We start from the raw sequence: 12990 nt of genomic DNA, 5'->3' as shown, positions 1-12990 counted from the left end.
ATATTCTTTAGGGTGAAACTTGGCTTGCATCATGAAATGAGGCGTCATATCTAGTTTCTGCTCGGATAGTACCATAAACATCCCATCCACATTCGGCAAACGCTCGGAGTAGATTGAATCCAATCCCTTGATTTGCGCCTAGGTGAAGTGTCAGTGCTTTGGTGAAGTTGCTTTACCATCTGTAGTGGGCCTGGACCTATGACGAGAACGATGGGTGCCATTCTTCGAAATAAAGAAATGGGAGGTCTATGTGCTGACTCGTGAGAATGAAGGCTAATAGTGGGAAGAACAAGATCTAGAAAGATACCCGGATGAAGCAGGAGTGGTATAGATGGATGATATCCAGAGGGACGTTCTCAAGGCTACCTATGTTGTATGTAGGTGGCTACCTTCTGAGGTTCATAAAGGGCTCGGCGCTGGGCGGGTGGTCATGCGGGAACAAAGAACGTACGCTCTGTCAGTCGTCCACGGGTGTCTGTAATACTCGGATATGACGAGCACTGCAGGGGGTAGTCTCACCTCTTATGTGCAGAGCTGCACACCTGAGCAATACACCGATTAGCAGTCCGACTATCACCGCCCCCCAGGTGAAGCTTTGTGGTGTCAGAGGACCCCGGGAGAAAGGTTTATGATGAAGTAAATACATATATTCAGATTCGGGATCCTGCTGGGACACACGCGTCGCTGGAGACATCACGATGAGGTTGGAAGATGGCGCAAAGTCACTCTAAAAAGACATCTCTTGTCAGGGGGTTGGCTCCCCATTGAACCAACCCCCTTCAACCCGAGGACCATATATTGAATTACAGGGTTACGCAGCTCACATAGCCCTGTACGGGTCATCTTAGTAGGGTGCATTTATACGAGGCATCGCTAGAATATAGACAAACCGATGAAAAAATGGTAGGGAAAACCCACAAAAAGTTGCGCTATACACAAAGTTAGCATGTAGAGGTTGGCGCCCTTAAGAGGCACTAAGTGGATTTGGGTTCCAGTGTAGATGAACTACAGACATATGATTACAAGTCTACAATAATGATACTCCGTACGCATCTAAAACTTCATGGCGTATCACAGTAGGGCACGATACCCTGCCGTTGCCGTAGAACAAGGCATACAATCATGAGCCTGGCCTTTTGCCACATCAACTATCTTGCAGCTGCCAGGTACGCCGGGAGGGGTGTCTTCCGACCAGTCCGATCATAGCGCTAATCACGCCCAGGCAGCAGCCCAAAGCGCTTCCCCTGCTCAGGTTCGATTTTGCACGGAGTATATGATAGAGGAGCTATAGTAATCCAGTGAGTAAATAGCCCGAGAAACAAGATAATTTATTGTGTACGTCAGGAACTGGAATGCCCCGGGGGATGAGGACCCATGTCATGAGTCCATCCCCTAAAAGGGGTTAGTGTGACCCTCCCGCTTCCGTCATCGTCTCTCCAGCCTCCACTCTTCCCCCATCTACCATCTACCCTTATCTCCTCTCCTTCCTAGGTTCCTTCTCACATCTCAAGTCATTCTCTTCTTTGCATCTAACATCTACAGCCTTCTTTTCTCATATTGAATGATGAAGTCATTCACTCTCCTAACAGCTTCGGCGTTGTTGGGCAGTGCTGCCGCCGAGGTTCACAGGCTCAAGCTTAACAAGGTCCCTCTGTCTGAGCAACTGGTATGATTATCATCATCGATATTGCCCTGAGAATACCCTGGAAGCTAATCGATTGATAGAACACACACAACATCGATGCTCATGTACACAACCTGGGTCAGAAGTACATGGGCATTCGTCCTGAGAAGCACCAGGACCTGTTCCACGACACTTCCCTAAACCCCGCTAGTGGCCATGACGTGCTCGTTGATAACTTCCTGAATGCCCAGTGTAAGATAATACCCATGACTATCTACGGTCTAAGTGATGACGCTGACCTTCCCAGACTTCTCCGAGATCTCGATTGGTACCCCTCCCCAGACCTTCAAGGTTGTCCTTGACACCGGTAGCTCCAACCTGTGGGTCCCTTCTTCGCAGTGCAGCTCTATTGCCTGCTTCCTCCACAGCAAGTATGACTCGTCTTCTTCGAGCACCTACCAGAAGAATGGCACCGAGTTCGAGATTCGCTATGGATCTGGCAGCCTGAGCGGCTTCGTGTCCAAGGACACCCTCCAGATCGGTGACCTGAAGGTCGAGGGACAGGACTTCGCCGAAGCTACCAATGAGCCTGGTCTGGCTTTTGCCTTCGGTCGCTTTGATGGTATTCTCGGCCTTGGCTACGATACCATCTCTGTGAACAAGATGGTTCCTCCCTTCTATCACATGATCAACCAGAAGCTCGTGGATGAGCCTGTGTTCGCTTTCTACCTTGGCGATGCCAACAAGGATGGCGATAACTCTGTCGCCACCTTTGGTGGTATCGATGAGAGCCACTACACTGGCGAGTTGATCAAGATCCCTCTCCGCCGCAAGGCCTACTGGGAGGTCGAACTCAACTCCATTGCCCTTGGCAACAACGTTGCTGAACTTGAGAACACTGGTGTCATTCTGGACACTGGTACCTCCCCTCATTGCTCTGCCCTCCACCATGGCCGAGCTGCTGTAAGTTGATTTTTCCCCATGTCTCTGTAACCTTCTTTGCTGACCCATTCCACAGGAACAAGGAGATCGGTGCCACTAAGGGCTTCACTGGCCAGTACAGTGTCGAGTGTGACAAGCGTGACTCGTTGCCCGACCTCACCTTCACCCTGGGTGGCCACAAGTTCACTATTGGCCCCCATGACTACATCCTGGAGGTCCAGGGCTCTTGCATTAGTAGCTTCATGGGCATGGACTTCCCCGAGCCCGTGGGTCCCCTTGCTATCTTGGGTGATGCCTTCCTGCGCCGTTGGTACAGTGTCTACGATGTCGGTAACAACGCCGTCGGTCTGGCTAAGGCGAAATAAATTCCCCAATGCTTCTGGCTCAGTGAGCTGTGAATATCAAAGAATCAGGTGACACCAAGAGATTGCTTCGTATGTATATACATGTGGCTTCTGGGTTGAACGTATGGTTTCATAGCGCACTTTATTCGCCTATTGCTAAGGGTTTTTGTTTTTGTTTTTTTCCCTGCTGGTACAGCCCCGTCATGAGGCCTGTCGTTCATTGGTACTGCAAATTGATATCTTTATTGGTTAAGATCTACTTATTACATTTGACCTTGTTATTGAATAATTCTTCCCCCATACTGGCTTCAGTACTCCATATGTCGTGCTAGATCCCTCGGCTAATTCCCAGATGTAAGAAATTGAGTGGCAATTGGCTGGAGCTTATGCTGGTTAAGGTGCAGGTAAGCACCAATCTACAGTCAAGTTTCTAATACATACTGCCGAAGCCAAGTGGGATGTCACCATTACTACCTAGAGTAGAAATAAAACTACCTCGGTAGTTGCTTGATCAAGCCATTATATCAGACCATTCAGAAAAATAAAGATACTTGGACTGAAGTAGATCGCATGTCAACTAGTAAGAGGAGTTACCGGTTTTCAAGTACCGGTATGACATAAGCGGACGTAGCTCCAGGTCCAACCTGGATCGAGCGAGTCCCCGCACAACTTCAATGAGCTTCCCTTTTCTTTGATTGCAACCCGCATTCCTCTTTCAACCTTCTCCGCCTTCTCAAATTCAATCAAATTACTCCGCCTGGTGTGTGGCTTACCTCTGACCTCCGCGCCAGGTTGTGCTAGGCGCACAGTTTTCTTTTCCCATCTGCGCCTTGGAGTGGCGATTCTCATTGCGCTGCCTAAACCACCATTAACACCTACCTATCCCACCGATCTAGCCCAGACTACTGAGTCATAGGCTGAAATACACCCGCCGAAATCCGATATACTCCAGCTCTACACGCGTTGCGTGTCGGTGATGGCTTCGTAGCCGGAAGCGCACGCGATCAATCCATTCGACCCACACGTCCTCGACGCGCACTGTCAACAAACCAAGGGCACAGGATATATTTTGGGAGAACGGCAGGACAAAGACTGAGCATTTGTACATTACATCGCGCCTGGGGGCGAACGAAGAGCAACGATGCTTCTCCGTCTGCCCACCAGCCTACATTACCCGATCACCGTGACGTCGCTGCTTAAGCAGCCTGGCGACACGGTTGAGAGGGATGAGGCTTTGTTTTGGTATGTCTATGAGACTACCGTCACTGAGGGTGATGGACTGGGGAACATCGTCGAGGTAAAGCGTAGATACCCGACTAGATTCGAATCGACTGTTGATGGAGAGATCGTTAAATGGCAAATCCACAAGGGAGACGTTATTGATGAACCGTGAGAATATCGAATCTTGTCCTTTTGCTGTTGAATGTCCTCTAATTGTTGCTAGGGTCAACGTTGTCGAAATCGATGAGCCTTGCGCGCACGAGATCCAGTTTGGAGGACTTTGCGCCGAGTGCGGAAAGGACATGACTGAGTATGTATAACCCTATTAGCGGGAAACATGCCTTTCTAACCGTCTATCGTGCGAACAGATCTACGTACAACACCGAAATCACAGATTCCATGCGCGCTCCAATCTCCATGGCCCATGATAATGTCACACTTACTGTCAGCGAACGGGAGGCAACCCGAGTCGAAGAAGACGCGAAGCGCCGGCTACTTGCATCAAGGCGTTTGACCTTGGTGGTGGATCTTGATCAAACTATTATCCATGCCACTGTTGATCCGACAGTGGGGGAATGGAGAGAAGACAAGCAAAATCCGAACCACGAAGCTGTGAAAGATGTGCGACAATTCCAACTGATTGACGATGGACCTGGGATGCGTGGATGTTGGTACTACATCAAGCTGCGGCCAGGACTGGAGGAATTCTTGCAAAATGTGGCCGAGATATATGAATTGCACATCTACACCATGGGCACTCGTGCTTATGCCCAACATATTGTTGATATCATTGATCCCACCCGCAAGCTCTTTGGAGACCGAATTCTTAGTCGTGATGAGAGCGGAAGTTTGACGGTCAAGGACCTGCAACGGCTCTTCCCAGTGGACACAAAGATGGTGGTGATCATTGATGACCGTGGTGATATCTGGCGGTGGAGTCCCAATCTTATCAAGGTCTCGCCTTATGACTTCTTCGTCGGAATTGGTGATATCAATTCAAGTTTCCTCCCAAAGAAGGAAGATATTGGAGCGAACAAGCCTCAGATCGAAGCAAAGGCCCCCGAGAAGACCAAAGAGCACCATGTCAATGGTAAAACGCAAGAGGGGACCGAGATCTCAGCACTAGAACAGCTGGTAACCATGGGAGGTGGAGACAGCCCAAGACTCCTCCAAGAACAGACCGATGCGCAAGAAGAGACAATATTGCATCAAGTGGAGGATCGACCTTTGTTGCAGAAGCAAAAGGAGTTGGAGGCAGAGGATAATATCGCTGAAACCAGTGATGCATCGTCTAGCGTCGAAGAAACCCAGGAACATGCGAAGCATCGACACCATCTTCTTGAAGATCACGACCAAGAACTCTACCAGTTGCAAAACCGCCTTGAACAAGTGCACCTTCAATTCTATGATGAATATGATAAGAGGCGGACTCTCGCTCTTGGCGGTCGGGTGGCAGCTCTAAGGGGAGAAAAGGTTCACTCAAGAGACAAAGACGTGGATCTCAAGTTGGTTCCCGATGTCAAGGACATCATGCCACAGATCAAACGGCGTATCCTTGGAGGAGTAGTATTGGTATTTTCAGGCGTGCTTCCTCTGGGCATAGACTTCCAAAATGCAGACATCTCCCTGTGGGCGAAGAGCTTTGGTGTGACGATCTCGTCAAGGGTAAATGCTCGCACAACGCACCTCGTGGCTGGCCGCAATCGCACCGCCAAGGTGAGAGAAGCCACTCGCTATCCCAATATTAAGATCGTGACGACACAATGGCTTGTGGACGCATTGGTTCAGTGGAGACATGTGGACGAAGAACCCTATCTCCTCCCGCTTCACCCAGATGACCGAGGCGATCCCCTGACCCCAAGTGAACTCGAACTCGAGACCTCCATGCTTTCATCCACAGACGAGGATATGACAGGGTCCCAATGGACACAAGAAGATGATGCCGAAGACATCTTCAAGTCGTCCGGTCTGGACGAGACATCGCCAATTGGGTATGATGCCGACGAGCAAGCTGCCGTACACGATGAATTGAAGGACTTCTTGGGTAGCGATGATGAAAGTGAAAGCGACAACGAGTCCTTATTAGATGAACCATCCACAGGAGGCAAGAAGCGTAAACGCAATGAAGAAACCGAAAGCGGCACCGACGAAGAAGAGTCTGGAGACGACGACGGAGACGACCATGATAAGCAGGGCTCCCGACTCTCCCAACGCATCAAACGCTCCTACGAGCGCAACACCAAGCTGCGAGAAATCACGTCGGCTCCTGCCGCCGGAATTGACCAGGTTTCCCCAGATCAACCAAAAACACCAGTTGTGGAAGGAACGTCTGACTCTGACACAGCAGGAACCAGTGGCCCAAAGCCCGAGTATCCTGACCCTGATGACGATGACGATGAGCTGGAACGGGAGATGCTTGCTGCATTTGAGGGTGGAGGATATGACTCTCAAGCAGAGGCAGATGCTGCAGCTGAGAATGGATAGAGCACTTGATTCTTGTGCTTTCGTTTCAGATTCTCTTTGTGTCTGCTTTCTGCCGTGTCATCACCGGCGTGGGTGCGGTTGCAATGCGCTCTTGGCATAGCGACGGCGTTTATTAGGTCCATTTGACTTTATGTGTTTTGTGTGTAATTCTCAGGAATTTGTGTGTATCTGTGAGTCGCTAGTTGTACAATTCAGTTCGATATACTATGAACTACTAGGGATTCTGTCTGGATCGACTAGTATGATCTGTATGTCTATGTAGGTTGGAACAACTCGTTTATATTCTTTTCAGATAAAACCAGATCTCATAAATAGTACATCCCCAAAAATCCAATGCTAGATCGCTTTCAACGCCATAGATGCAAAAAAAAATGGTATCACAAAACAAAAAAAAAACATAAAATCAAATCAATCATAAACATCCCGATTAACCTGCCACGACATAATCATCATCCAAAGATAGAAAATCGTATTAACAAGTTCGAGTGCAAAGGCAGTTTTCCAGCAATTGCCTAACACAGTCAGTCATCTAACTTTGGAGAATATCAAAAGGAGATATAAGAAAGCAAAGAACTCACATATGGTACTTTGCGTCAACCAAGCCAAGGTATTAATATTATTCCCCCAAGACTTATTATCCCTCACATAGATCTGACAATTATCATTGACGTTGCCTACAACCCCATACAGCTGCAACGAAGTCTCAATCAGACCCGTCAGCCACAGCACAAGGAGAATAAAGCTGCCGATGATGATAATCCCCGGTAAGAGGAAGTGTCGCGATGCAAGCACCATAATAAGGAAAATGAAGCATACACCGAGGGCACTGGATACAACCATGTAAGGGAAGAGCCTGGATATCGTTAGTATATCCTTATCTCTCCGTGTTCTATATAACAAGTCTGATATGGGGAGAATGTGGGGTGTGGATTCTAAGAATGCATCGAATCCACATTGTATAGATATAAATATAAAAACCACTTACCATGGTGTCCCGAGATGCATTTGTGATTGTACAGCCATGAACCAGGAGAAGATACCCAGACATGTTGCTGAACATGATAACACGACCATAATCCAGATGTTGAGTTGGAGTTCGGGCCAGTGGTAGCGACGGCGCGCTTCGTGGCGCTTGCGGACTGCCATTGGATCGTTTGTGGGATATCGATGGAGGGATTGGAGGTGTGTTTTGGATTGCGATGGGTGATGGAGCTCGATTGCGACTGGAGTGTGTTGCTTGCTTTATACTGGTATTGTTGTTGTATACTGCCCGACGCAGGCTTGGATGCCCTATGTTTTGTTGCAGACTTGGGATCGAATGGCCAGATCGTGAGTCAAGTGATCCAAGTCTGAGATTGGTAGAATCGTATGGATGTTTCTGGTGAGGCGCGGTGATTTGGGACAGCGCATTGGGCGCCCTTGAGCGCTGGAGGCCCTGGGGATTTGAAGTTGGTGCGACGTGGATATTTACAATTGCGCATAAATCTCCGATTAGAGAGAAAAGGCCAAGATGTACTTTGTACAGAATACAGAAAGGAGGAAAAACCAAGGGAAAAAAACAAAAAAACAAAAGGCCGGGGAGGGGGAAATTTAGGAAATTGGGGTGGCAGGGGATTTACTCCGTACTCTGACTGGCCGTATTATTTTGATCGACTTCGTACTTCCAATCTTTGGACTGAATTCTCTAGAAATCTCATTTAATATTCTCTATTCTCTTTTATCTTTTTTATCGAATTGTCCTTATAGAAGAGTATCACCCAAAGCACTACGAACCAACGAACACCCTGCTCGAATGGTCTCGGATGCGCCCTTGGACTCCAAGCTGGGGTTGACCTCGACCAAGTCCATCGCAATCAGATTTCCCGTCTCATGCACAGCTTCACAGATGAAGTCTCCCTCCCGCAGCGTCAAACCACCACGAACAGGTGTACCGGTACTAGGAGCCCACTGAGGATCCAGCGCATCGACATCGAAGGACAAGTGAATGGGGGTGTCGTTACCGATGTGAGCGAGAGCCATTTCGACAACGCGACCGATACCATGGCTAGTAGAGCACAGAGAAGTTAGCACGGAGGTCACCACCATAGGAAAACCAAGCGAAAGAGAAATAGAAACATACCGGTCGATATCGTGCATACTGAAAGCCTTGATACCATTCTCACGCAAAAGCTTCTTCTCCCCACGATCGACATCGCGCAAGCCAATATAGACAAGCTTCTGTGTGCTCACAATGTGCTCGTCCTGCATCCAGCCAAAGATATCCTTCTTCTCCTCCCGGGCCAGCCGGGTCAAGAAGGCCATGGGCATACCGTGGATGTTTCCACTGCCGCTAGTCTCGGGGATATTGATATCGGCGTGGGCGTCAACCCAAATGACGGCCATTTCGCGGCCAAGTCGTTCGCGGATTGCCTTTGCTGTGCCGGAGACGGTGCCGATGGCGATGGAGTGATCGCCACCGAGAGTGAGTACGAACTTTCCATCCTTGGCATATTCGTAAATCTGGGAGCTGAGCTTTTCGGTCACGGCGCTGACGGCGCGGGGCTTCTTCATGCCCCGGTGGTCGGGGTCTTCGGTGGGGATGTCATTCTCGTAGTAGTGGACTGTGTTGTCGTGGTGAACTTCATAGTCGAGATCCTCGCTGAGTTGAGTTAGGAGGCCTGATTCGATGAGGGCCATTGGGGCGGCTTCGACGCCCTTCTTGCACTGTGAATAGTGGGGTTAGTATGATTCATTGATCTATAGCTTCGGTTCCACAGGGTGTCTTACCTGGCCGCCATTGAAACCAACGGCAACAACGCCGAGTTGGTTAGGGTGTGAGAGGAACCTCGAAGTGATTGTTGAAGGTTGTGTCATTGTGTAGAATGTGGATGACTGTAGGTGATTGTAGGAAGTAACAACCTAAGGAGAGCTATCGGAAAGATCGAGATAAGATCAAAAAAGTGGAGAGGCTCTGGATAAGAAAGGTCCAGGATGATGTTGATATTTTATTTTAAAACAAAAAAGAAGAGAAGAAAAAGAGGATAGGTGTTCCTTTTAAATATCTCAGAATTGACTCAAAGCATCTTTCATATTGCCCCGACTTCAACCGGGGCAGTGCCTTCATTCCTTGCGCAGTGCCCGCGAAGTCGCTAAAAACTGCTTTTAGCGATCAAACCGACTCCGCCGGATCTCCATCACTTCCGTTAAGTACAGGTTGAGGAGAGCTCCCCCTTTAGGGCCATTCGGTGTCCCACAAGACTTTTGGTTTGACCTGTTACAGTGACTGATAGACCGGAATTTCTAGAATTTCATTTCCGACGTTTTATCCAGGCCCGTGGGGTGGTATCGGAGGTCCGGGAGAGAGTTTACATGGAAAATAGAATAATTGAAAGGCCACACACAGTATTGGTCACAGTCATGAGGGTATCATTGATGCCATAGGATACATTTTATACTATACTATACAAGCTATTCCAGAATCAATTCCCGGAGAATCTCCTCTGCTTTGGGTGCCTCCACGCGGCCCTTCTCACCATTGCGCATCATTTGCCCCACGAACCAGCCCAGTTTACCCAGCTGATTCTTGCTGCGGATCTGTTCAACCATCTGCGGGTTCAAAGCAATGACTGACTCTGCTAGCGCTAGATACTCCTCACGCGACAACGGCCGCAGGAGGAGATTCTCCTCCTCCAGTAGTTGCGGCACTGGTCGACGGTCCCCGTCAAAGATGGTTGCCAGCACCTGTTTGGCTGTCGGGCCGGTGATAAGTTTCCGCTGCAGATGATCGATGAGATGGGCCAAGGATCGGGCTGGGACGATCTCCGCGTCCCATGCCTGGTCTGCCTTGGCCACAAGACCGCCAAGCTCGTGTAAAACCCAGTTACTTGCCACCCGCGCGAGACTGGCGCGCGTTTTGTCGTCCTGGTCTACTTGAAGGGTGCGGAGGATATCCACAACATCATGGTAGTACTCGAGGCGGGCTCCATTGTCTAGCTCGATGAGTGGTTTGGCATCTTCGATTGGCAGACTAAACTCGGATCCGACGAGCAGTGTAAGAAGAGCGTCTGGTGCTGTCGGGATAGATTCTCTGAGACTAGAAAGTAGGTCCTCTCCAATGATCAGTGGTGGAATATCAGGGTCAGGCATGTAGCGGTAGTCGACCGAGCCCTCTTTGCCACGAAGTCTGCGAGTTTCGGTGCTGCCGATCGTCCAGCCACGTGTCTCTCCTTCGATGACACCGCCACTCTCGAGCACCTCGATCTGACGGTTCTTCTCAGCAATAATGGCATCTTCTACTGCCTTGAAGCTGCTGAGGTTCTTAATTTCGGTACGCTGACCCAGCCCGCTGATCCCATCGTACTGATGTTGCCCGGGTGCTTCTCCTCGGCGTCGGATCGAGACGTTGACATCTGCACGAAGACCGCCCATCTCCATTCCCGTAGTCACGGCACCACACGATTGTACAATGGCTTGTAGTTTCCGAACGCATGCTGCGGCCGTTGCAGGTGTGTGTATTTGAGGCATAGTGATGATTTCGATAAGAGGATGGGACACGCGGTTGAAGTCGAGAAGTTGTGTTGAGGGCGGGTATTCCTGGGATTTGGCCGTGTCCTGCTCCAACTGGAGTTGCTTGATGTCAATACGAACCCGCTCGCCGTCTTCCGGAGCGATTCCATCGTAATCGAATAGGTCAACGTATCCATTTCGTGCGAATGGTTCTAGGGCAGAGGTAAGTATATTTCACCGGGTAAATAGGGACAGTACTTACCATAGTATTGTGTGATTTGATACCCCGCCGGTTGATCCTGGTAGAAGTAATGTTTCCGATCAAACCGACTGATCGGCTGTATCTCACAGTTCAGTGCAATGGCAGCGCGGAGAGCTGGTAGGAGTGTTGCAATTTGGAATGCCTGTCCCTGATCAGCCCTGGCTCTATTTCACAGCATCGTATACTATAACACTAACCGGTTGACTACCCGGGAACGCCAGATCGAACAACGCAACATTGGAATTGGGAGTATCACTTGTCGATGTTGCTGCCCCTATTCAATTTATGAGAGGATGACTCGTAGTCTCCGAGTTTCAAGGCGTACTGACGGGAAAATAATTTGGACTCTGTATCCAATTGCGCGTGGATCTCCACACCCACTGTGAGTTCCCATTCTTGCCTCGAAGCCTCCTCCGTTTCCTTGCGTTGTTTCTTGTGTGACCGAAGCGCTTTAGCTTCCTGCTTGAGTTGTTTGCGGAGGGGAACGCGATCTGCGGAGACCGGCGGTTGGAGATAACGGGTTGGCGCGGAGGAGAATCGGGCTTTAGGGGATGAAAGGGATGACCGAGTCAAGCGTCGAACGCAAAGAGAGCGGACCGTACCGCTGCCAATCCATGACCGAAGCATAGAGAGATTGGACTCGGGTTAAGAGTGTTGAACCTTGGAAGGACGTGAATTTGCGGGAGAAGCTGGGACTTGGCGATCTGCAGATCATTGGACGTCTCGGGAAAGACCTTTTTAAACCTCATTTTCGAACCATCATTCTTATTCATTTACAATATTTTAAAAATTATAAGAAAAATAGAATATTATTACAGATATCTTTTATGCCTAGCAGAGTTGTATTGAGCTCATATTCAAGGGATTAGGGGGAAAAATTCGAGGTTCTATACGAACCCTCATCCACCCAGGTCTACACTTAACGCTTAAACACGAGTAAAGCTCTCAATTCTGTTCAAAATCCAAGTATTGGTTTGTGAAGTATAGTTTCTTGGGCATTGTAGTATACTACAAGGCAGCATAAGCCTTAGTATATACTAAATTCGAGGGGTTCATCGCTACTGTAGCTTTGCATACCGCAGTAGAATATATGTTTTCCCAAGGTTTCTCTATTTCTCATATCGATCTATTATCTTCAATACCCAGGTAGAGAGTTACTTCCATACACTTCTTCCTTATATATGCACTAATACATTTTATCTCACCGTCCAGTCTGTCGACACAATAATTGATGAGTCGAAAACTGTAATTTCCCAATCCATTTATTAGATCGAGATCTACACCTAGTAGTCAATGGGCTGCAGCTGACTACTAGTTCACTGCTGGTCCACTACCACCGCGATCCACACTCGTCAATCGGTGGCTGCAATTGACCGCCATTCCACTGTGGTTAACTATGAACCTAATCTGTGAAGAAAGTATAGATCAACCAATCGTTAACCTCGTCTAAGGGACCCTTTACGTAAAATTGGAATTGTCGCAAGGTCAGATGTATGTATGAGGGACAAGCTGTTTTCCTGCATGTTTGACGTGTCTTGAAAGAAGACGATGGTAGATACATACATCACGCGAAGGGAGGTATATATAGAGCTTAACTATCCCCCAAGCACATGGCCGTAGCCTCGTGT

At 48.8% G+C, this 12990-nt stretch overlaps 5 protein-coding genes across 5 annotated transcripts; 2 read left to right on the top strand and 3 right to left on the bottom strand.

The window, feature by feature from the left end:
* Window positions 1-1561: 1561 nt before the first annotated feature.
* N7487_002686 (uncharacterized protein) lies at window positions 1562-2931 on the top strand (the record flags this gene model as incomplete). The annotated part of the gene is made up of 4 exons (XM_056870433.1): window positions 1562-1666; window positions 1726-1876; window positions 1932-2587; window positions 2650-2931. 4 exons carry the CDS (start codon window positions 1562-1564, stop codon window positions 2929-2931), a joined length of 1194 nt encoding a protein of 397 aa, XP_056735217.1.
* Window positions 2932-3656: 725 nt separating this feature from the next.
* On the top strand, window positions 3657-6615 carry fcpA (protein-serine/threonine phosphatase; the record flags this gene model as incomplete). Its single annotated transcript, XM_056870432.1, has 3 exons — window positions 3657-4299; window positions 4355-4441; window positions 4500-6615. The coding sequence occupies exons 1-3, from the start codon at window positions 4052-4054 to the stop codon at window positions 6613-6615; spliced, it is 2451 nt and encodes an 816-aa protein (XP_056735216.1). The 5' UTR covers window positions 3657-4051.
* Window positions 6616-7023: 408 nt separating this feature from the next.
* N7487_002684 (uncharacterized protein) lies at window positions 7024-7761 on the bottom strand (the record flags this gene model as incomplete). Its single annotated transcript, XM_056870431.1, has 3 exons — window positions 7024-7127; window positions 7194-7468; window positions 7601-7761. The coding sequence occupies 3 exons, from the start codon at window positions 7759-7761 to the stop codon at window positions 7024-7026; spliced, it is 540 nt and encodes a 179-aa protein (XP_056735215.1).
* A 594-nt stretch (window positions 7762-8355) lies between these two features.
* Window positions 8356-9468, bottom strand: N7487_002683 (arginase; the record flags this gene model as incomplete). Its single annotated transcript, XM_056870430.1, has 3 exons — window positions 8356-8659; window positions 8735-9318; window positions 9382-9468. 3 exons carry the CDS (start codon window positions 9466-9468, stop codon window positions 8356-8358), a joined length of 975 nt encoding a protein of 324 aa, XP_056735214.1.
* A 594-nt stretch (window positions 9469-10062) lies between these two features.
* N7487_002682 (glutamyl-tRNA(Gln) amidotransferase subunit PET112) lies at window positions 10063-11989 on the bottom strand (the record flags this gene model as incomplete). Its single annotated transcript, XM_056870429.1, has 4 exons — window positions 10063-11312; window positions 11363-11504; window positions 11560-11636; window positions 11692-11989. 4 exons carry the CDS (start codon window positions 11987-11989, stop codon window positions 10063-10065), a joined length of 1767 nt encoding a protein of 588 aa, XP_056735213.1.
* Between the last annotated feature and the right edge of the window lie 1001 nt (window positions 11990-12990).

The sequence above is a fragment of the Penicillium crustosum genome (assembly GCF_028827405.1).
Source record: "Penicillium crustosum strain IBT 35664 chromosome Unknown utg000001l_segment0_segment0, whole genome shotgun sequence".
NCBI classification, from domain to species: Eukaryota; Fungi; Ascomycota; class Eurotiomycetes; order Eurotiales; family Aspergillaceae; genus Penicillium; species Penicillium crustosum.
The sequence above is the reverse complement of the archived record's forward strand: the minus strand, read 5'-3'. Positions and strand labels throughout refer to the sequence as shown.